General features: G+C 34.6%; 4 protein-coding genes and 1 long non-coding RNA gene across 6 annotated transcripts; 2 read left to right on the forward strand and 3 right to left on the reverse strand.

The window, feature by feature from the left end:
• Positions 1-3,978: 3,978 nt before the first annotated feature.
• Positions 3,979-6,639, reverse strand: LOC132200656 (uncharacterized). Its single transcript, XM_059626299.1, has 3 exons — positions 6,002-6,639; positions 5,104-5,250; positions 3,979-4,569 (listed from the first exon to the last, which is right to left on the reverse strand). The coding sequence occupies exons 1-3, from the start codon at positions 6,120-6,122 to the stop codon at positions 4,328-4,330; spliced, it is 510 nt and encodes a 169-aa protein (XP_059482282.1). The 5' UTR covers positions 6,123-6,639; the 3' UTR covers positions 3,979-4,327.
• Positions 4,428-7,151, forward strand: LOC132200657 (uncharacterized). Its single transcript, XR_009442179.1, has 3 exons — positions 4,428-4,558; positions 6,029-6,305; positions 6,356-7,151. It is a non-coding gene; the product is annotated as an uncharacterized LOC132200657 (long non-coding RNA).
• A 244-nt stretch (positions 7,152-7,395) lies between these two features.
• Positions 7,396-8,359, forward strand: LOC132201165 (uncharacterized). Its single transcript, XM_059627111.1, has 2 exons — positions 7,396-7,549; positions 7,837-8,359. The coding sequence occupies exons 1-2, from the start codon at positions 7,456-7,458 to the stop codon at positions 8,028-8,030; spliced, it is 288 nt and encodes a 95-aa protein (XP_059483094.1). The 5' UTR covers positions 7,396-7,455; the 3' UTR covers positions 8,031-8,359.
• LOC132201164 (solute carrier organic anion transporter family member 74D) lies at positions 7,888-14,095 on the reverse strand. Of its 2 annotated transcripts, none has more exons than XM_059627110.1 (11): positions 13,950-14,095; positions 12,424-12,615; positions 11,353-11,823; positions 10,362-10,640; positions 10,135-10,299; positions 9,534-9,726; positions 9,323-9,479; positions 8,772-8,974; positions 8,552-8,655; positions 8,390-8,491; positions 7,888-8,333 (listed from the first exon to the last, which is right to left on the reverse strand). In XM_059627110.1, exons 2-11 carry the CDS (start codon positions 12,611-12,613, stop codon positions 8,203-8,205), a joined length of 1,995 nt encoding a protein of 664 aa, XP_059483093.1. In that variant the 5' UTR covers positions 12,614-12,615; positions 13,950-14,095; the 3' UTR covers positions 7,888-8,202. The 2 variants fall into 2 exon arrangements, with proteins under 2 accessions (XP_059483093.1, XP_059483092.1); XM_059627109.1 differs by having other exon boundaries at positions 12,424-12,636; positions 13,950-14,086.
• A 4,158-nt stretch (positions 14,096-18,253) lies between these two features.
• LOC132199611 (solute carrier organic anion transporter family member 74D-like) lies at positions 18,254-23,551 on the reverse strand. The gene is made up of 11 exons (XM_059624459.1): positions 23,101-23,551; positions 22,235-22,465; positions 21,395-21,616; positions 21,043-21,339; positions 20,570-20,734; positions 20,323-20,518; positions 20,063-20,207; positions 19,607-19,878; positions 19,450-19,553; positions 19,290-19,391; positions 18,254-18,885 (listed from the first exon to the last, which is right to left on the reverse strand). The coding sequence occupies exons 1-11, from the start codon at positions 23,528-23,530 to the stop codon at positions 18,680-18,682; spliced, it is 2,370 nt and encodes a 789-aa protein (XP_059480442.1). The 5' UTR covers positions 23,531-23,551; the 3' UTR covers positions 18,254-18,679.
• Positions 23,552-24,634: the final 1,083 nt, after the last annotated feature.

Here is a 24,634-nt window from a genome sequence, read left to right on the forward strand (position 1 = left end):
GTTGATCCCGGCCACTTATTCTATTTTATAATCTTTTTAACAAGAACTGGATTATTCCAAAATTGAGTTGTCTAACTAGGCAAAATAATTTTTGAGGAAAGAAATAAAAATGAAATAATCTAATACGAAATCTTATTCACTACTTATATGGTAGTTATTTTGAAATAAAATTTAAAGTTTATATACCAGTTAACAAAAGCAGCGTCAAAAATAAATTGTAGAATAATAAAATAATGTATACATTTATTCTACATCGTAAAATAAAATTAAATATAATTTTGTAACGTTTTTAATAAAATTACATTTTGAAATTTCGCTTTCAATTTTTGTGTATGTGCTTCAATAAAATATTAAAAAATTATTTAAATAAAAAAGTAATAAATGCACTCATTTGGATGAATGCTGCAATAACTGTAATTTACCTTTAAAAAAAGTTTGACTTGTGGTTCTTGGTACTACTTACATAGTTATTAATTTAAATCTAAAACTCAATATGATCTTACATTTTCTTTAATTTTTGAATATAAAATTAACACTGCATAAATAACTTTTCTTATTATTAAATTCAAATTAAATTAAATTAAATCGCTGCGGAGCACATAAATTGCACTCTCGCCCTGCTCGGATATTCAAAAGCGAGTGTTAATTTTAGACTTAAAGAGGACTATAGTTGGGAATTGATTCTTGAAATAAAACGCGCAATAGATTTGTTATATTAATGGCCTTAAATTCCGTCTGAATGTTCTTTCCTTTTTCCTCCTTATTGATTTAAGGTTCTTGTATGTACTGTATAAAGTAGTTCTGCTCAACGAACACTCACTGGGTGGTATTCTGCACAGCTTGATTTCATTGCAGCAAAAACTATTTCCTGGTGTGCGTCAGGAAAAGTCAACGCATTATTCATCATCAGTTACGAGCAATCCTGATTTTATCCCCTCATTGCTGAGCTTTATCTCTCCAGCAGTTGTTGGGCACAGATAAATACAAATGTATTTTTATTTTCTATAATGCTCGACTGCACCCCTCTAAAGTTTACTCAGCGTGGAGAGCGCAGATAAAAACTCTCTTTGGCCAACCCTTTCTTTCTTGGAAAAAACGGCTGTTCACCAGTCAGATTTTGAGCGCTGAGCAGCGGGACTTTATCTGCGCTTATTTCACTCCTTTTATTATATATTATGAGCAAAACAAACATGAACATCCTTTGGCGATACTATAGAACTTTACTTAAAAGCTCTAAAATACCTTTGTCATCGGAGGAAATCGGAAAAGAAATTAAATTTAAATTTATGAATTCAACAAGATGTTTCTTTGGTTTCTTTGTATCTTCATTATAAATAGGAATGTAAAACAACAACAAAACCAATTAAATTTTTCTGCAGATATATTCTCCTCATCTCAACTAAATTTGCCTAATAAGTAATTTTTAATCCTGATTTTTCGTACCATTACCAACTCAACTTTATGGAACCAAAACCAAAAGTTTTTAGTTTCAATTTTATACATTTCAAAATTTGAATGAAATATTTTTAAGCTCTCTAAACTGGAATATGAGTTGAAAGTTGCATTTTTTGTATTTTATGTTGGTAATTTTCATCTTTTGGAAGTTTGAACTGGTTATATTTATAGCTTATAGCATTACATCATTTAAAATTTTGTAAAGCAAAAAAGTAAAGTTTTTTAATTTTAATAAATTCAAGAGTATACATATATCTGCAACATTAGGATTATTTTCATTTCTGAATAATTATTTTACGTTACCATCAACTTTAAAATCTCTTAACGTCCATATTAGACTTTCACGTTTTACATCTGTTCTCATTATGAAAAGCTTACTGGACTGCACATTGTTGCTAATCTGATCCCTGAGAACAAGAGACGTGCTGCAGAACATAATCGAACGTGCGTCCAGGCGTTCCCTTTAATCTTTTGGCTTCCAGCAGCTTTTTCCCGTCGGCCGTCCCCGCGAGCGCCGCTCTCTTTTGCATACATTGTAAGCAGCATCATACATTTTTTGTTATTTACATGCACGTGTCATTGAACTGCTGTAGTTGAAATGCATGCTAGGAAATAAAAAACGGAAAGTGAAGGGTAGTGGAGAGAGAGAGAGAGAGCACTGTACTCGGCGCGCAGCATGTGCTGCAAGTGAAAAGCTGAAAATAGGGGTTGTTTGATGAGTTGCTGGTTCCATTTCTAGTTCTGCCGCGAATAAGATATGGGCAGATGCTCTCTCTCTCTCGCGCGCGGTGGCGACCATACTTTGTATGGAAAACCTACGTACGGCAGCGCACAATAAAGCAAACGAACCAACGACGAGAGCGAGAGCAAGCTGCTTTTGCTTTTCCTTCGCCCCCTTCATTTTCATCCATCAATTATTTAAAATAAAGAGCGTGTCATATAATAATATGGACCAAGGCTGATTTTTTAGAACCTATACCAGCGAGCGGCCGAACGTATACTTAGCAACAGCCACACTCAAAAGTTTACACTCGTGTCTGGTTTTGATCTAGTTTGTAAAGGGTAATGTAAAAAGTTTGGTATAAAATAAGTGTGGCTATATGAAGAGCACCCTGTTTAAAACAATAGTTAAATGCAATGAAGAGTATTATTTATTGAATATATTGAAATAACATTTGTAAAAAAAAATTTAAATTGAAATAATACTTATATATTTTTTTTTCTTATTAGAGTCATTTACAATTTTTCAAGGAAACTAAAAATTCCGTTTAAAAGAAAAATATATAAATTAAAAAAAAATTTATAAATAATTAACTAAATTTTGGGCTATAATAAATTTAAAAATAGGAGATCTCATATTATGTCTCAAGTATTAGATTGGATAAATAAATCAATGTAGTGCTGTTTATTATAATATATATTAATTTAGTAATTTGTGTATATTGTCACTTAAAAAAATAGCTAGTTTCATGAAATCTTGTTAATAAAATTAATATAAATTGAAATCACGAAAATATAATATTTAAAATGTTAAATGCGTATCGAAACTTCAGTGCTTTACACTGCCCCAGTAGCGTGGAAAAGAGGTGGGTGACTCTCACACAAAGGCACTCATTCTCCAACGCTCCCGAGTTTGCGCTGCACTGTATGTAATTATGCAAATAAATTGTCATGGGATTTCTAACTTAATCAGGTTTTCTCGTGCAGCGCACACAGCTGAAAACCCCGAGCATCAGCCGGGCGCGGGGTAATGCACGCACAATCCACGGATCGTTTGTAATATAAAACAAGATAGGGAGGCGACTTCAATATTAGCTACGCTCCGACCGTGCGTTTTTATTACTTTTCGCAAGCTAATGACGAAATTCGACACGAAGAAGCGTCAATGGGGTGCATCTGTGTTTGCAGCAAACTCGAAATAAAATTTTATTAAAATTGCAAAAGCGTGTAATACACAGACTCTCATTTTTTAATGATGGTGAAAACAAGTTTTTCCACGCGAGGGTGACATAAATATTTCCTTTACCACTATGACACACATTGCGGCGTCAATATTTGAATGTATAAAAAATTGAATATAGGAAATTGTTATTATTATATAATTCATAAAAAAAATTCAGAAAACTCTTCACTTGATTGATTAATTTATTGAAACTTTTAAATAAATAGACACATAATATATGATAAATAATGTATTTAAATTATAAAAGCAGTATAATCTATTATTTTCAATTCCAAAAATTATCTAAAAAAACTGCATTTAAAATAAATGTTGTTTTTAAATTTAATTTTATTAAGTTTAAAATTTTAAATAATTTTTAACTTTATATTGCAAAATTTTTAAAATAGATCGGTTTATTTCTTTTAATTATTTTTATAACTTTAATTTTTTATTTAATAAATATAAGTAAATCGAGTGTGGATCCAATTAATGTGATTGAAGCAATCTTAATCGAGTTTTTCTGGCAGTGATTAGTTTTGGTTAGATAATTTCATGAAATAAAAATATTATGGTTTCATTGTATTGTAGTAACACTTGATATATTTAATCAACTTTTAATCACACACATATCAAATTCTCATTCCTTCTTGTACGCATACATAACATTATTTACACAACACTTGACCAAAGCATATTAATTTAGTAGCATATGACGTAAAAAGTAATTAACAAGCTTGAATTGCGCAAGATCAAAACCGGCCAGGCCAAAGGGTTTGTTGGTCGGTCGGTGGAGGTATGATTACAAATTACGCCTGCACGATGGCTTTTGCTCTCTCTGTCAACGGGGACCAAACTCGGCGGATGGAGTTTGCGGATAACAATTTGGATGACTGACCGCAACTCTCCCGTCACAACTTTCGGCGAGCGTTATTAATAAATTACCACTTCCCTCGGCGGCAAACCGAACACGTTGCTGCGATTACGCCGAGGATGTGTCGCCGCCAGCAAAATGAGATTCTGGATGGTTGGTCCTTGCTCGTCGTAGTCGTTCTCCAACTGCAGGTCTGCGAAGTAATCGCCCTCGTCGTAATAGTCGTCTGCGTCGCCCGGCTCGTAATTGGATGGCAGCTCCGGAAAAATGTTGTATTCCCACATGGACAGGTCTGAGAAATCTAAAAAAAGCAATAATTACAGTTTTGAAATATTTAATTTATATAAGAATTAAAATTATAGATCTCTACCAAAATAAATTAATTAAATTCGAAAAATTTATCTTCTGAGAAAGAAATTTGTCCATCTTAATTTTAAATTGCAAGTTCCAGAAATATAAATTTAATAATCATTTACATTTTGTGCATTGATTATTGAGGACGTTTAATCAAATTGTGTGGGTCCTGATTTTTTTAGATGATGATGATATGTATTTATATTATTTTTTTTTTATAATAAAGATAAAGAATAGTAATTTCAGTAATAAAATATGCAAATTTTTAATTCCCAACTGCAGAATGTATATTATATTGTGCTAGGGGTATCAAATCTGTCTGCAATCGTTTATTTATGCAAAAGGCTGGTATTTATATTTTGTGAGCCGTCGCTGCAGAGCTCATTGCACTCTCACCCTGCTCGGACATCCGAGAGGGTTTAGTTTTTAGACTGGTCGGAAATCGAAAGGCGAGTGACTAATGTATGCAAATTAGACTCACCAGATGCGGGATAGTCAGCAGGAGCATCAGCTGCCGAAGTTGCATCGGACGAATGCATTTTGGCCGGCGACGAGTTGCTACGTTGTTGCTGCGCCGTTTCGCTTCTTTTCGCTCCCCCATGTTTTTCGCCATACGCTGCAGGCTTCTCTGCGACAATCAAATATGCACATCGTAAAAATTGTTTTCCGTTGGAAATTTACAATTTACGTTATAGAGGCTTGATGCAAATTTTTTGTAGCAATTGGACTGAATTGGATAAATTATCAACAATGAATTATTTTTTTATTCGGGGTACAAAAATAAATAGATTTGAACCACGTGTTTCAGATTTCTTCTACCATTTTTATAATTATCTGATTTGAAGAAAGTTTACGAAGTTAATTTATTTAAAGAGAAATATGTCAAGCTAAATATTTTTATTTTTTTTTCGTAATTTAGAAATTTTAATAATGAAATTAATCTAATTAAGAATACTTTAATTTTAGAGTAAAAATTAAAAGTACATAACATTTTTATAGAAAAAGAGATGCACTCAGGGGACAAATTTATGTAATTTTAAAATATGCAGATGATAACCGTTGATAAGATAATAAAGCAAAAGTAATTATGGTAAATTTTCAAGAATTTCAGTAGAATTCAGCGAGAATAAATTGATTATAATAAAGTTACAATAAATATAAAAATTACCCAATTAAAAATAAAAAAAAATGAGAGCTTGCCTTCTGCAAGCTCTTATTTTACACTTATCAGATAGTATCAGTCGGGAATTACGGAACAAAAGTACCTTAGGATTTTGAATTCCCCATTGTTGGGCACAAATTATTGAATTTTTCGTTTAATTTTAATTTTTAGAACATCAAATACACTTAAATAATTATTTAAAAAAAAAAATTATTACCTGCTGAATTGTAAAGAAAATTTTTAGCATGGTGGTGTCTGGAGTGCGGCAACGCTTGGACGAATTGCAAAAGCCAAAAGATGAGCACTGCGGTGAGCAGAACGAGTCGCAGGTGAAACATTATTTTGGAGTATGTATTCCACGGACGAGGTGCACAGTGCGAGAGAAGAAGTGAAACTGACCAGGGTCAGCATCCCCAACTCCTTTAGAGATCTTGGAAAGAGAGGGATGCGGAGGAGGGACGAGACAAAATCACTCTGGTGACAAAAATGTTTAATGGTTGGCTGACGGCATTAAAAATAAGGTGCTGACAAAAATTTCACGCAGACGGGTTAATCTGGCTTATTTTGACAGGAGCATGACTTTTGCTGGAGCAAATTATGAGGCACGTGCTCTCAGGTGCGTGAGAGGGTCAGGTGTCGGATTTGCTGCTGTTATGGGGACAAAGGTTTTGTCCTGTTTTTATCCTTTTACTATTTTCCTGTCTCAGCTGGAGATTTTTTCTGTCCCTCGTCATAGCACTCCAATCAGCAGATCGCGTAAAGTAACATTGGCGCCATAATATGGTTTTAACAGTGGTTGGAAATTTTCCTGTCGTGTCACCCTTTGTCAGCAGGGACAAGAAAAATAACATAGAATTCCTATTTACGTTTATTTGCGTCGAAGATACAGTTTTCCGCTTAAATAGAGATAATCGGTAAAATTGTTTTCTCCAGAAAAAATGAAATATTTTTTGTAGAGAGAAATAAATATATCAAAAAATTAAGCGGTTTGCTATGAATAGAATTGTAAAAATCCACGAAATTATTTATAAAATGAATTCAAAATTTTCAAGGGATGAAAATTAGTTTTATTAAGTCCCTTCCTTTCCAATTAAGATGTTTTAAGCTTTTATCAACATGTACTTGAATGCTTGAAAATAAGCCAACATGAGGAGGGAATAATATTATAATTGCCAATTATTTTCATAAATTTTAATAATTTTTTAAATAATAAAAATAGAGTAAAGAACTTTCACCGATTAATTTGATATTTCCATTACTTTTTACAGCGGAAAGTAAGTATACATTCTGTATTCTTGTGCTGCTTGAAATGTATTGCCATTTATTTTTATGCTTCTCAATCTCAAAGTAACAGTGTTATTGTCGGTTATTGTATACAAAAATAAAATTTATTACAACAATTAAAAAAAAAATGTATAAAAAATAGTGAATAAACAATGAGATTTAAAAAAATAAAACCTCTACATATTATTATATTTGTAATAACTAAAAAAAAAAAACAATTGCAATTAGCTTCCAATCTCCAATGTGAAATTTGACGCTCGATTCGGTCACGCCTGTTTGGCACCAAAATTTGAGCGTTCCCTCAACGGAAGCACGTGCTGCCTGGTGCTGCCGTTCTTTAGTGTGGTTTGCGTTGTTTTGTTTGGGTCGCTTCAACGCGGAGTAGTCATGGACTCGGCAAACGAAGACGATTGCGAAGAAGTTCAGAGGGTACGGACCGAGATGAGAGAGAAATTCCTTCGCCTAATGACTGCCCTTGCTGGTGAGTGTCCGATATTTGAAATTTTATTTGTAGTTTCTTTCTAATTTGGTTTCGAAAAGTCACTGTTTTTGTTGTTTATTCGAAAAGTTTGCGGGTTCGGGCACTGTTGCTCGTCGCTAGTGAGCCGGCACCGAATTTTGCGTTTGTGAAAAAGGCCACTAGATGGAAGATGGTGTGCGAGACCCGCGAACGTAAAGTAGGCAGCCTGCATTTCATTAAAGTTAAACCGGTTGCCTAAATAAAATTTATGTAACAAATGAGTAAAAACATTAATTAATATGTTTAAGGTCAAAAGTGCGAATTTTCAATGCTGGAGAAAACGAACGTGCGGGGCGAACTGAAGGGATGCGACCGGGATGTGTTGAATTTGTGCGTTTCGAATCTGGAAACGCCACTGGGTGTGATTCCGCAAGCGATTCTTCGCACCGAAGACATCGTTAGTGTCAAAGTGTCCAATTTCCCAGTAAAAGACGAGAATTAGAGACAATTGACTTCCAGTTGTGTAAAACTGTGTAAAACTTTGAATTTATTGTTTCAAGATTCACACCATGTATACTGAGATGAGATCCTTGCATTTCGAAAATACTTAGCTATATTATTTTAAGGCCTCAAACAAACAAAAATCTCACTCTTCTTGTGAGTATCTGTGGCATTCAGGCCTTTCTGTGGATCCGTCTTGGTTTTTGTTGTTCCGGTTCATCCTGTTCGTCTGCGCCATACAAATCCAAATCTTTGCCAAGATACCACACAACTAGGTCCAGTATAACTGCTATGAGCGTGATTGCTGAATAAAATCATAATTATTAAATATTTACAGTCACAAACATTAATTTTCCTTACAAGCAGCCCCGACGTTCATGAAGTATCTAAATTTTGATTTTTCATACAAGGAACAATTTCCTCTTTTTCCGCACGACTCATCCCAAATCAAGCACGACGCATCTTATTTTATTTAAAATTATAGTAAATTAAATTAATTAACAAAGACAACTTCAAAATTACCAATTAAAATTCCGAAAATGATTGGTCCTGGTATCAAAGCCAGCAAACTGATTAAAACAAGAGCCAGGCCCTGTGCAAAAGCTTTATCCATGGGCTCCACACACCTGAAATTATTCATAATGTTTTATCTTTTTTAATTCGAGTCATTTTGAAATTGTTTAAAAAAAATGAAAAAAAAATGCTTACAGAAAACCGAATAAACGTAAGGGAAATCAAATACCTGAAATTGACTAGAATATTTCCAACCCTGGCAGAACTGCCGATCATATGCATGAAACAGGTGCCCACAATGAACCAGATGAACATGTAGCGACAATCTTGGATACAAGTGCCCTCGGTGGCAAGAATTGATCCGAAGACTTCAGGCACGGTGAAGTTGTTTTGAGGGAAGGCGGCACCAGCGCAGGAGCAGTTGGAGAAGGTCTGCATGGAATTCATTGTAAAATTAAAAAAAAAAAATGTCTCAAGAGAAAATTTTCCCTTTTCTGAACAAATTAATAATGTTTCTTTAATATTTTTTCTCCGACTACAATCAATTTAAGATAATTTATTGGATTTTTTTTTTGCATTTTGAACAACAAAATAACAAGTTAAATCAAAATGAAATTTTGATATTTTAATTTTTTTTTGTGGCAAAGAGGAAATTGTAGGGTAAAAAACAAATAATTAAATTAATTTTTGTTATGAAAAAGATAAATGTTGAATTCAACCCCTTTCTTCTACATTATCATTATTTTCGTTTGAATCCGATTGAAATGAAAATTAACATACAACATTCCGCTGAATTCCTTCCAATCCTGCATACTGCGTGTCGCAACCCGCATGACACGCCGAGTAAAAAGTGGTGCCCTCAATGCACACGGGCGAGAATCGAATGTCGGCAGGACAGGCACAGCCAGAATTGCACTCGGAATTGAGCTGGAAAGGCCTGCATTGAATTTAAAAGATTAAAAAATAAGCGAAATAAAATTTTGTTACTCACGTTCCCAATGAATTGGTGCCATGGACAATGTCATCAGGGCAGCCGATGAAGATGAAACATACTTCGGCAAGGACGTACGCAAGTCCGGCGATTACGTTCCAAAATAAAACTATCCTCGGTCGCGGCTGGAACTTTGAAATCACGATCCCGGAAATCAAAAAACCAAATGTCATGGCAAGGAGGCCAGATGTTCCTAAAAATTAATTGAAATACATTAAAACATAATAAGCAGAAATAATTCGAATTTGCGAGTTGAACGATGTGAAAATTGAGGGAAACCCCCTTTTTAAAGGGCTGTGCATCAAAAATGAAAAATGTCAAATTTAGTGTCGATGCTAATTTAATTAAAAAATCTCTGAATTTTCTAAGATTTCTTTGAATTTAATGTAAACTGATTCGCAGACTACAGATATGTCCAAAACAAAGTTTATTAAAAATTCATATTATTCAATTTAATGCATCAGTAGTGGGAGTAAATTAGTCCGAAATGTTTAAGGTCACATTTAATTTTGGTAATATGAAAAGTGATTTTTTTTCATTAATTTTAACCCTACTCGTTCTTCTTCATAAGTTTAACTATTTGGTTTACGAAAATTCACACCTGCCAACATGCTAGCGCCGGCGGCAGACTTGTTGTACTGTATTTCCATGTACTTGATGCTGTAAGTGATGTAACCCGAAGCCCCGAGAATGTAAAAAACGGAAGACATGATGTTTGTCATCAGCAGCTTGTTGCACAAAATTCGCTTCAAAGCCGTCGGGAAGTCTGCAAAGTACCCAAACAATCGTAAAAAAAATACACCTCAAATCCTTTTTATCGCGGAGTACCTTTTAGTCTTGGCTTTTCTGGCTCGGCCGGACTCAAAAGAGGAGCTCCGGACTTGCTTCTCTTGGGCGGAAGCGATCTGGGGAAGAGGGAAATGAGCATGGCGAACACCAACATGAGCAAGCCGAGGAAAATCCAACCCAACCACCAGGCGCCGAGCCACCGGGGGTCCTGTTTGTTGATCACTGGGGTCATGAAAGGGTCGATGTACATGCTCAGGCAGCCAAAACTGATCACGAAACCCAGAGCAGGACCCAAGGTTCGAAGGGCGAGAGTCATTCCTTAAAAATGGACAATATAGTTATGTTATATCACGATTTTTTTTTTAATTAGAAAAATACATGGAAATTTACTGAGAATATTAATTACTTGTTTTTTTAAATTGGGATAATGTATTTCTTGTTACATAATTAAGCTTGGACATTTAAGGCACGTTTTAAATTAAATGTAATGATCAAACTGGTTAATATTACCAATGTAGTGTAAATATGTATTTACTTTTAGAAGGAAATATAACGTAAAGTTAGGAAACCAAGCCAGAAAAATAACGCTTTGAAAACAAATTTTCTGTCAAAATTCTAAAATTTAAGCCAGAAATCTCAATTCCCCTCAAAACAGAAGTACATTTTGATCTTCAGAAAATTAATTATGCCAGAAGCAACGTTTCAAGGAAAAGGCAAACACAAAATTTTGAGCATGACCAGGAGGGTGATTTATCAATTAGCAGCCTAATTATTTTGAGTTTAGTAATTATATTAATTTTTTAATGAAAAGAGTTGTTCAAGGGGATTTTCATTAAAATGTGCATGTTATTATTAATTTTCTCAATTTCAACTCTCAAAATTAATAAATAATGTAATGAATTGTTTTCCCCCATAATTCCGAAAAATAGAACCTATTTAATAATATTTAATTATTTTTCAAAATAGCACTTTGGTATATAAAGGTCCTATTAAATTTATTACGATGAATTTTTATTTAACTCTTACTCACCTAAGAGAAGAGGTGTTTTGGTTTTTCTTGTATTGTCGTCCAAGTAAATTTGACCGAGGGCCCAGTACAGGGTGGTTCCGATGCCGAGCACGAATTGCGAGAGGAAGATCAAGAGAATGGGTACCAGGGAGTAATTTCCGTCGGTGCTGTTGTTCTCGTCGGCGGTCAAGCACGCCTCCTCCATCTCGGAGGCGCGTTTGGCGAACTCGGTGCCGCATTTGGGGCTCGTCAGACCCATGATGCTGCTCTGCATGTAGCTGTCGTTGACCGCCGCGTTGAACTCCTTGGTCAGGGCGAGGGCGTCCCTGCCGGGCCCATACATGGCGTGCGGCAGCGCCAGGATGAAACAAGAAAGGGCAGAAATGGCCACGCCGCACGCGATCCACCGCGGACGGTTTCCGCGACCCCCGAAATATGTCAGCAGGAGGGATAGTAAAATTTGACTAATCTCGTTTCCACTTAGCATCAAACCTAATTATTAGGTTCATTACAAGTAAAACTACAAAATTTGATTATCTTTAAAATTGCATTTACAATTAGTAGAAGATTTCAGAAATTTACACAAACTTATTTCAATAAAGAGAATTCCCTGCAAATTTCAAAATGAAAATATTTAAAAAAGAAATTAGATCATTACATAAAGGATCAAATTAATTTGTATTAAAAATACTTGAAAATAATTCCACTTTGGTAATGGAAATTTGCAAACTCGTGCAATATAACGTTTAGAACTTATTTTAATAAAATATTATGCAAGAATGTGTGGCTAAAATCAATAATAATAAAATATTTACATTTTGATTGTTCAGAATTAAAAAAAAATGCCCATGATTAAAATTTTTTCCAAAAAATTGATCAAAATTTAAATTCAGATGTATCATTGGGCTCATATAAGTTCTAAATGTAAATTAAAGGAAATTATTCAAAATAAACAAGTTTTTAGAAAATTTTGTTATGAAAGGAGATAGAATAAAAAGTTTCAATCGTGCGCAAAATAAACTTTTTCTGCGTAATTTTTGAGAACAAAAATTTTGTAATCAGTTGGTTGAAATCAAAGAATATATAATTTACCAGTGGTTTTGCTAGGAATTTTGAACCGCCTCTCCATTGTTGTCAGCGTGGCTACAAAGTACACATAGGCCATTGTCTGTGTGGTTCCCAAGAGTCCGTAGACCCATAAAAAGGTCTTGGGATTGGCCCACCTCTGCAACCATTGTGGTCTGCAAATCCACCAGCCACAAGAAGTTGCCTTTGCCGACATCCCTGCAGAGATTTTAACGTATCCTTAAAAAAGTAAAAAATGACGAGAAATAAATTCAAGACCTAAGAATATATTTTAAATGAAATTTTAGTGTCCATGTTCAATGTATTTTTACAGATTGAAAATAACTTGGTTTTAGAATTTGCTTATTATATTCAGAATCATCAGAAATGATATATTATTATAATAAAATATGCTATCAACATTGTACGAGGGCACAGGGGGGCAAAGTACTAATAAATTTGGCGAAATCTGCGGTATTTCTAAAACAAATCTCCAAAAACCAAGAAATTTTGCAATTTTCAATTTAAATATTTTGTGTTCAGATTGAATGATTTGCAAATGGTTTATGTCTGAATATTGAAGACTGCGCACATGTCGTAAGAAATGTGTTGCTGATTCGGGGAGACACCTGCACGCATTTCTTAAGACGATAAGACGAGTCAAGGCTGCGAATCAATAATTAAAAGCAGCGCCTCCGCGTTCGTCAAATCGATAATAATGCGTCTGCTGCTGCCTATCACCGCGCACTAGATTTGTATATTTGTCATTCCGTCACCACCGCGTGCGCGACAAGATAAAGCTGCTGACGAAGGAGAACAAGATCAGCTCACGTTATTTCCCTCTGGGCTTGAAATGACAAAATAGATCGTCTAGATCGGTAAATATTTTTGCAATTCCTGCAAATATCAATACTTATATAAATTGCAAACACAACTCTGCAATTGTATGATCATCAACAAGGAATTTAAACATCTTAGAAATTTCTTGCACTTTAAAAAAATAATAAATGTTATGTAATAGATTATAAAAAAAAATAAAGGAATGTCTGATTTGATTTTCATTAGAATTTGCAATAGTTTAAAGTATTTACCAGAATATTTACATGAAAATAAAAAAAACTCCCCTACGATTAAGAAAGTGAGAAAGACTCAAAATGCGCATAAGCAACAAATCATTGACATCATGTAAATTTAATTCCAAGGCAATGAGCCATTAACAAAATTTACAATCTTAATTGTTAACAATAGGTCAATCCCCTCTCACTGCCCTAAAAGTGCAAATCTTTATAGCTCATAATCACTACAGCTTTTATAATAGTTTTTACTTCAATATTAATTTTTTTTCGTCCGATTGCGTTCTCCGCAATCTCGGAGATATCATAAAAATGCACTTATTATCTCTTGTACAGTTACTCCCTGGTGACAAGTTCAATAGGATTGAATGCTCCTTTCTTTCCTCTTTTTAGTCCATGAAGACGTGTGAATTCGTGGAAAAGATTTTGAATGATCAGATTTTGAACCTCCAAATATAAAGCAACGTGTTTTCGGCTTACCTAAAGTTGGTGATACGTGCGAGTGGACTAGATCTGCAGCAATCCGAGCACTTCACCACTCTAGCTGGCACTGATATTGTAAGCTGATTGTGAGCGGACGTCTCATCGCTTTTGATAACCGCATTAATGGACTCGTCTCAACAATTGTGCTCAGCCTTACATCACACATGATGAGTTTGAATGGGCTGCAATCAGCTGCGGCCAATGGATTTTGTGAGCTTAATTTTGATTTATAGAGGGACTTCCTGCAAAAAAGATAATGAAAAATGTGTTGACCCATGAAGGATACTTAATACAGATATTAATTAATTATATAATTTTAGAGGCAAGAAGAAGAAGACCTTTATTGAAGTGTAACCGCTTAAATATAAGCTGAATCGAAAAATTATATTTAATTAAAATTTATCGTCAGTTGAATAATGATCTTCATATGAATATCGTGGATGAATTTTTTGTTTTTGTTTTGCGTTGTAAAGAACTTTAACCATTGATCTTATTTATAACTGAAAGCTAAAACATTGGACTGTGACTCATAACTCATAAGTTTACATTAACATTAACCATCAATAACATGATAAATAAAAAATTATTTTTAACATTTGAGCCAACTTTACTGGAGGAAGCTTAATTTTATTGAAACTATTAAAAGTAAGAAAATAAAATTGTCCTTTGCATAAAAAATACTTTCACCACTGCACGATTTTGCTATATAATAAATATAATTATCACTTTAGCTCAAATGGCAACAATTAAACCTTTTTAAATCTGGAAAAATATTTTGACCGCTCTGGGGTACCCTAGAGAGTTCTCTCTAGTTGTCATAATCAATTTTCGTCAAAATCATTGTGCTTAAATTATTAGGGTATGATGATGGAATTAAATTTAAAATATAAAACTTGAACGTGCCATTATGCAAGCTCAGAAGGGGCACAAACCAATAAGGCGCAATTAATCATAAAAAAAGCATTGGACTTTTTGGTTTGTTTCAATGTAAGTTAATTTTTTCTAGCACACACTGCAATTTTAATAATAATAAAAAAAAAAAAAAAAAATGATGATTAAGAAAGTAATGTGGCCATGGAAATCAATTTTAACACTCAGATGTAGAATTTTCAAAGTATAAAAAATAACTTTTCATTCATTTTAGATCTTTTTTCATATTTTTTTTTTTTTTTTTTTTTTTTTTTTTTTTTCTTCATAAAAGCAGAGTAAGATGTTAAAACTCGCCTAGCAAAATATTTGGCTTAGGATGCGAAATGAGCCAAACAGCATTATTTGGAATGTATTGAAATGCGCTTATCTCCTATAATGATGTGAAACCTACATATCTTCCATACCAATTACAGAGCTTTTAAAATTTTAACTAAACCAAGGGCACTCACGCAAACCCTTCAAAAAGCACGAAATCAATTAGGTGCTTATTTCAACAAAAGATTTACCTTTTTTCCCATAAGCCTCCTCCTTTTTAAGTGGCCTTTTTGCCATCCTGTTTCCACGAATTTTTGCTAAGTTATGTTTATTCAAACTTTTTCACGTAAACATTTCCGTCATTCTTTTTGCTATACGATCATGCGTCCATGGGAGTCGAAAATATTTGAAGCCTGCTTCAAACAGTTTATAAATAATTGAAATTATCTCGAGTGCTGTGCAGAATCAAAGTGGTTCGCTCGGAACGCCGAGTAACCATGGTGCTAACGGGGGAAGTGCATCATGGAAGGAAAAACTCCAGACCTCTCAGGGACGAACGAGGAGGAAACCTTAAAACATCTCCGTAGGATATTTTGCGCCCACGGCCACGTGCTCATTTTCAGCAGATGTGAAAAAATGAGGGCACGTGGCCACGTGTTATTTGGGAGTTGCTATGCCGGTACCATTTGCCTTACATTATATTGTACCCTATAATAGTATGAATACACCCCGATAAATTTATTTATAGACTGCTTGCCAAAGATTCTACACCCCAATCAAATAAATGACGAAATGTTGGATGGGAAAAATATCCATGTTAGAGTTTGGTTGACTGACATCAAAGTAAGCCAATTTCCAAACAGATAACTAATTAAGTTAGTCGTGAATCATATCAGTCATGTTGGTAAATTAACTCTTAAATTGTCTATGAAAAATGCTGTTGAAACTTGGGTCTTATTCAGGATGCAATTTTTATATGCAGTGGGTATCAATAAATACATTTGTTTATACAAGAAGGAAAATAAGCCGATAAATTGTGGCCAAAATTGGGTTAAACCCCATCAACCCGCAAATATTATTAAAAATGCTCATGGGGTGAATGGCTAAATAAATAATAACATTAAATAAACTTAAAGAAAAGAGTGAATAAATATGTTGATTTTTTTTTCTTAATTTAAGAATTTGTTATGATAAAGACGATTGATCAATTTAAAATATTTATTATAATTTGATAATATATACTATTCAATTTTTCTTGTGTTCAGTCTGGTCCAATCAAAGGGGAAGAGCATGTGGTGGCACATTTTCAAGCCAGTTTGTAATCCCCAACACAATTTTTATCATAGACAATAAAAACGATGCTCGCCAGATTTTTTGTCATTAATAAAAGTTACTAAATTTTATGTTATGGTTTTCAGTGCTGCTATCTTTAAGGTCATGGAGAATTTCACAGCAAAGCGACAGTATCATTTCCCCACATTGTACACTTCCCTCTGGAAATCAACTTTTACGCAGAACGGCGTATTAGCGCAATGTAAATTCCATCTTTTGCAACTTTACCATTGCGAATATTATATTGAATATTGAGGAAGTAATCCAATACAAACACAATTCACATGGCATACTTCACAAAATTGGAGGTTGAAGAAAATCGTTATATTCCCAAAGAAATTATAAAAATATCCAATATTTTTTGAGAAAGTAAAACTCGATTCCAAGAAACGGTGAAAAACGCCCTTGTGGAAAAAACTCGTAATGAAAATAAGAAAAATAAAAGAGGCGCAACTCTGTGGTGGCGCGATATCGATCGCAGAAAAGGTGAGCTGCTTTTCGAGTGAGAGAGGAGATTGGCGAGAGAAGCCTCAAATTATTGATTTTCTCATCCGGGCGAATAAGAAGCGAAATCTGGGAAAAGGGTTTGGCTTTTCCGCGTAATCGCGCCCAGGCCGCAGCCAATGCCAGTACCCGGGAAAGCTAAACTCGGATCCAGCGAGTGCTAATCCAGGCGCAGATTGAGGATTGGCTCATCTCGGCAGCCAATGTGCAAGCGCCTGGATAAACGCAACCCGCACCGCATCAGCCTCGCTCGCCGCGTTCTCCGAGAGGGATCAATAAAAGAAGTGCGGCGGCGAACGCGCGCAGGGGTGTGCTCTCGAGCTGCGCTGCTGCGAGGGGCTGATCACCACCTACCCCTCTTGGAAGCGGCCCAATTCGAGCGGATCCCTCGGTGCTCGCTCTCGGCTTAGGCCGCACAAATTTATGGAGGATTTGGTGCCGGCGGCGAACGTGATTTTATTCTGCCACCGACGACAACGCGTTCCCACGACTGGCCTGATTAACTCGAAATTCGCGTGCTCCTTTTCTTATTTGCAGAAAGGGTTGTTGGGCTGAAAAAAAGACTTTTTCGTGGGATAATAAAATCAGTGAGAAATTGGAAGTTCTGAATTTTACTATATTTGTACCAGCATACATTTTTTTGTAAAATTTTTAGTATCGAATAAGAATAGTTATATGAAGGCGTTTAAAAATAAAAATTTGTATTTACTGTTTTGAAAGTATATTATTTTGATATTTTATCATTGTCTTAACTCAAAAGTTACTAAAAAGGTCTTCTAAACCTTTCTTTTGAGAGTATGCTTAATTTACTCTTAAAAATGATATTCTTGTAATTGACATCAGGCTTTGAAGGTTCACCATAACCAAAGTATTGCGCCAACTATGATTGATTCTTGTTTCCTTTAATAATAGAGAGGTTGCTGCAATTGCTATATAAAGAAAGAAAAGAACATAGTATAGAAGAGCTGAAGTGCTTTCATTCATATTAAAACTGGAGCTTGAAAAATGCAGTTTGTTTAGGTCAGGGAAGTTGACAATTTTGACTTGCGGCAAAAATACTTTTTATTTTATTGAAATATTTTCATTTAAACTAGAATTTAATTAAAAATAGTACCAGGAATATGAGGGGAAAAGTAAAAATAATCAATTGAATTTTATTCCATGTTAAAATTTAAAAATATCTTTCAAAATTAGTGGTATTGTTAATTTGTATCTTTTTTCTTTTCTTGATCAATGTGAATTGCTTTTAATTTATGATTGAATGCAAGGAATAATTATTTAACGTTTTTGTTTGTTTATTATTTATTTCATTAACATTAGTTTCGTCATCAAATTAATAAAGATCAGTGTGCAATTATAATTAGTTAACTTCCAACATTATCAACATTATTCAACAAGGCACAAAATTCATTTTATCACATTACAAAATCTGGTCAAAAAATACTGAGAGCCTCCGAGTGTGTTGCGCTAGTCTACATAGTATACATATATCTTCTAAAAAGTACTGAGCACCTCTCACTATCTTTCTTTTGATATCAAATACATGTCTGCAAATTAAAAAAAAAAAAAAAAAAAAGCTATCCGTTTTTACTTTAGTCATCTCGGGAGGAGCACGTGTAAGGAAGAAATCGATTCTCTTTGAAAGGATGTTGGCAGTTGCGCGCGCGAGAGTCCTTCGCTGCTCTTTCCTCGCAAATTGCTGCCGTTCACCGACTATCCGCCGCGGGGTCGGCGGCACTACTGCTTATTGGCTTGGCGAGCACTCCATTATCGGCCCTTTGTACTTCAATCAGCTCGCGCTCCTCCTTGGTGCCCTTGTTTTCGTCCTGCTTGGGCTCGTTGTCGAAGATCTGCAGGTTTTTCACAAAGTACCACACGCCGATGTCGAACATCGTACCAATCAGTACAAAAACTGGAAAGCATATTTTGCTTAATAATTTGTTGCATTTTGTTTTAACACTTTCTAGATTTTGAATTCTACTGAATTATCTAAACAAAATCCAATATTATTTAATTGATTTTTTTTAAATTAATAAAACAAAAATAGCAGGATTTTAACAGGGTCACAACGGTCCGACTTTTTCTGAAAATTTCTTTTTTGTCTAAATAGCAGCTCTATTTTTGATGGGGAAAAAATAGTCTCATTTGATTTCATCGGAACCCCTTCCTTGCGTAACAAATTTTATTTTCAAATTAAGAAATCTTAAGTGACTATAAACGTTGATTTTGGATCACAATTGAAAAAATGAAAAAAAAAAATGTTGATTTTAAGAATAACCCTGTCTTGAAGCTTTCCTAAAAAATTTTATATCTTACCTGCGGCGGTGAAATTCATGATGAACCTCATGGACTCGCCCTCATAAAGCCAACAGTTTCCTTTCCTTGTGCACGTCTTACCCCAAACAACGCAAGTACTGTCTGCTCAACAAATAAAAAAACTCAAAATCAGCTCTTAAAAACCTTCCCAAGAACTCACCAATGATGTATCCAAATATAATCGGCGATGGAATGAAAACGAAAAAGCTAAAAAGCATCATTCCGAACCCTAAAGATGTTGCCTTGTCTTTTTCTTTCACGCATCTATGCAAATTATATACAATCAATATTTAAATTTTTTTATTATTAAATCGCACCTGACGGAGACCAAAAAGTTGCTGGTCCTGCCAGACGAGCCTGTGAACTTAAGTAGGCACACCAGGGCGATGTACGAATAGAACATGGTTGTGCAGTCAACAGGACACGGCCCTGAAAATGCACGGCCACCGAAAAATTGTGGCAGAGCCAAATTGGTGGTGATGTTTTCGGTCAGCAAGTCTTGGACGGTTTGATTGGACACATCAATTATGTCCATTTGGAGGGATGCTGACCTCGTTGAGGACGGAATACATGAGCAGTCTGTGAAGATCTAAAATCAAATAGTATATTAATATGTTAATTATGTATGAAAAATTATTGTTTAAATTAGAAAAAATTGCTATAAAAAGTAGATATCACATTTGGCAGAACTGAGCTTTTATATAATTGAAACATCAAAGTAGGAGGAATGTTTCAAATGACACAAAAAATTACTAATGATTTATTGCTCTTACTTTTTTACCATCTTCCATAATGAAATCTCTACATCCGGCGTGACAGGCGGATATGAACGTCGTTAGGCCATCCTCTGAGCACACCGGTGAATATTTCACAAAATCGCAGTCGCAGTTCATGTTGCAAGCTTGATGGACCTCATCTCTGAAAAATTATAAAATTTTATTTAATTAATTGTAAATAATTTTGTCCAAGTTTGATTATGCAACTTGCGAAACAGTGGTGCCACGCAGGTTGCATACCATCGAAACCAACGTACTTGTGCATGACCATCTGCGTGCTCTGAAAGTCGCTCTCGCTGCACCCCAAGAAGGGGTAGATGAGCGTCGCCGCCACGGCAATCAAGGACACGATCACGTTCCAGAACGCGAGCGACCGCGCTCCAGGCTTGAAACGCGTAATGACAAAGCCTGATATCAAAATTCCAAAGGCGGAAAACACAAGACCAACGGAACCTATTAAAAAAATCAACAGTATTTAAAAAAGTTCCTTTGAAGGCGATTTACCTGTGAAGAAACTTGCCCTGGCTGCAGAGATTCGGTACTGCACCTCGATGTACTTGGGCGTGTACATCCAGAAGGGCATAAAGCCGAACATGTAGAAAATTGCGGCCAAGGTGTTGCACATGTAGACTTTGTTTTTCAACAGCCGCTTCACTGTCTCAATCATATCTGTAAATTAAGTTGAAGATTTTTATACGAATGTTTGATTCTTTATTGTTTGTCTATTGTTTTTTAACATTGAAGTTATATTTCACGTGAATTTCACAAGAAAAATAAATAATGGCATTGATGGTATCAAATATTTTTTTTTATAATCTAGAGTAAGCTTGCTCATCTGTAAAACAAAAAGAAGCATAAAAATATTATAAATATTCAACGTTCTAAGTTCTAAGAATAGTTTTTAATAAATCATTTTTTATGGACATGATGAAAAAAAACCCAACTTTTCTTTAATTTCTAATTAAAAAAAAGAATACCCGAGAGTGATGCTTTCTCGCTGCTGGCAGTTTGTTCCACCGTTTCGCCTCTGGCTCTGGCCTCGCGCCTCCTGATCACCGTCCTTGGCATCGTTTGCGGAAACATTGCGATCAAGAATGCCAAGATGATGAGCAGGACCCCCAGCACAGCCCATCCGGCCCACCAGGCGCCCAACCACCTTGGGTCAGTATTGGTGATGGTCGGCGTCAGTGAGGGCGAAATGTACGTTTTGAGGAAAAACGATCCGATCGAGTATCCGACGGCTGGACCGAGCATTTTCATGAAATAAGTCACACCTTTTGTAAAAGAACAATATTAGTTTAAATATTAACAGATTTGGCAGAAACGTACTGACAAGTGCAGGCGTCTTTGACTTTTTGATGTTATCGTCCATGTATGATGTGCCCAGTGTGTAGTAAAGGGAGCCTCCGAGACCGGAAACAAACTGGGCCAGAAAGAGGAGGGCAGCTGGCGCAGTCCCACTTTCCTCTGTTGCATGAGGATTCTTACATTCGGCGCCGGCTAAACTGTCATTGAATCCAGCTCGGCACAGGGTTTTTCGTTTCATAATCACTATAACAATAATATTTACAATTAGAAAAAACTATTAATAAAATTTTTAATTTAAAAAAAAAAATTTAATTTTCTTTTTAGTTTCGTATTATTACTGATTTATTAAATATTTTGTATATTTTACACGCCTACCAATATACTTACTTAACTAAAAATTCAAAAATTATATCACATGAATGATAATAACTGAAGGATAAAGTTAAAAAAATCATTAAAAAAGGTGTATATTAAAACATTATAATAACTGTGGTGTGCATGAAAAAATTCTAGCTCTCTCCTTGTATAAAATCTAAAAATTAAGCTAGCAACTAATTACATGGTATCAAAAATTCACTTGAAAAGGAAATTGAAAAATTCGTTTTTAACTTTTCCACCAAGAAATTACAATTTTCAATTTGAATTTATAGCAAATAGGCTATACAAAGTATTTCAAATTTTTCTTAATAAAAAATAACTGAAAAGAATGAAAAAAAAAATGCTTAATGTTTTGAAGTTTCCTTTAAAATAAGAAATGTAATTGAAATAATGCATGTTCTTTAAATAAATTATTTATCTTGTATCAGTGAGGAGAGTGGGGCTAATGTCCAAAATTATTACAGCTGATTACGTAAAACTCACAGTGGACGTCGAAGTCAGACGAGTCGCTCAAGCCGCCGTGTTCTGTGGTGAGGCTGAGCGCGTCCTCGCCAGGACCCCAAATCAGGTGCGGCAGCAAAGTGATGAAACAAAAAAGGGCCACACAGAAAATGCCCACTGCCATCCAGCGCGGCCGGTGACCTTTGCCCGCGTAGTAGCCGAGCAGACCGGCGGCGAACAGCGAGCTGATGTCATTTCCAACAGATATCACACCTATTACGAAAATCAAAAAGTAAATTATTGCACGCTAAGCGACCTTCGTAGTGTAAACACATTAAGTCCGCGTTAGAATGATTTATTATACTCTACATAATTATTTTTAAGAATAATGATAGTAAATGTCAATAATTATAATACTTACAATGAAAATATAATTACTAGGGAAATGATAAATAATAAAATAGAAACTAGAAAGTTAAAAATAATAAAATACAAATAAATCAAGCTCAACATTTCGAAATCTATAAAAAATAGATTATAACACAATTGAATTTACCTTTTTTATCCTTTATTTTTGTAATTTAATTTAAATTAAGAAAAAGGCTAGGATCGAGATTAATTTATTTTTCTATAATCACTTAATATATCAATTGATGATGGTTGCTGTAATACTAAATATATTTTTTTCAATCATTTTCATTGTTGATAATGAAATTTACACAATGTAAATAAGAAAAAATTATTTGAAATGTTAAAATATTACATAAATTTTTAAATTACAAAAAAAAAAATGTTATTATTTTTTTAACAACTATTTTAAATTTAATAAATTATATTATTGTGGAAAGTAAATTTTTGTGTAACATTTTGAAAATTATAAACACAGTGTCGGAAATAAATTAAAATACCTGTGACTTTGCTGGGAATTTTGAATCTCTTCTCTATAGTGGAAAGGGTTGCGTTTGAATAAGCGTAGGTGGAGCCGTAAATGCATCCAAGCACACCGTAGACTATGATGAATGTGTTTTTATTGGCGAAGTATTTGCTGAAAAAGGCCAATTTCCTGCACGGCCCAAATCCACAACTGGTGTCCACGTCCTCTTCGTCCTCGTCATCGTCGACCTCGCGCCGGATGTCGTCGTCCAGCGGCTCCTCCTGGTTGACCGGTTGCATTTTAGGACGCATGGTTTCGAACAAATTTCCAAGCCACTGGCCGAAAAGCGTCGCGGCGGCGGCCGAGCAGCGTGGTGCGTCTCGTTGAGAAGAGGAACCGCGACTCTTCTGCGGCTGTATCTTTCTATCTTGAGCGGACAACCTCCGCTTCAGATAACAATCCATATTGTACACATAAATACGCGGTCGAGGCACACACACACTGTTGGTGTGTGACGCAGCACCCGCTTATTACCACCAGCAGAGCACACACTTTTCTCGACCGATCTCAGATCAATCGAAGCATTGGCGCTCGGGGAGGGGCTGTCTGAATCTAATTGATCCCGTGATCCAATGACTAAATTTTTTACTCGCATCGTTTTTAGATATTAAGAAAAAATGAAATGAGAAAATCTTATGTCAAAAAAAAAAAAAAAAAAAAATTAATTTACTTGTCCAGATCTTATTTTTCTAAAATTTAATATTTTTTCTTGGTAATTTGAGTTTTGTGATTTTCTTTTAGCTAGCGTGTTGTGTTGCTAAATTTCAGATTAAATATCTTCGTTTGAATAGCTGGATTTTTAATTAAATTATTATTTAGAAACAGTTAAAAAAATTACAATTTAAACACTGTATTTTATTACTTTCAAAATTTTATTAACATTATGATAAAGTTTCAAATAAAAATTTTTCTGATTTTTTATACAGCTATTTAATAGCTGAAAAATTCTATCAGCCTAAAAAAATTGCCTTTTTTGTGTAAAAAATCGTGGGAGACTATAGAGACTGACAAATTGTTGAGGAAAAAGATAATTATAATCCATGCCTAGTTCATATAATCAATAATTTGATTTCCCTTGGTAGCAACCCATTCTGCAACAATAAGAAGATAAGGGTTGATAAGGCAGAACCACAAAAAAGATTTCTTTATAATAAATATTTTTAATAGAAAACCAAGTATATGAGTTCAGCTAATTTGAGGATCACAAATAATTACTTTTTATGCGTTTTTGTATGTTTTAGATCCTTTATATAGAATTTTAAATAATCAAGAGTAAATTGCTGAACTTATTTTGCTGATTTTGCACCATCATCGTAAGTTAATGATCTCTATTTATTAATTTTTCTTCCATAATTACGTTCACGGCGCTAATCTGAGGTCAGAGAGTTGTTATTCCGATATCGGAAACGTTCGCTCAATGGCCATGCTCATTTCCTTCTGTCTGCAGACTCTGTTTGCGGAATTGATAAAAGGCGGTTTGTGTGTAAATCGATACTAAGTTGCTATTT

This window comes from Neocloeon triangulifer, unplaced genomic scaffold (genome assembly GCF_031216515.1).
Source record: "Neocloeon triangulifer isolate White Clay Creek 2 clone unplaced genomic scaffold, ASM3121651v1 ptg000014l, whole genome shotgun sequence".
In the NCBI taxonomy this organism is placed as follows: domain Eukaryota; kingdom Metazoa; phylum Arthropoda; class Insecta; order Ephemeroptera; family Baetidae; genus Neocloeon; species Neocloeon triangulifer.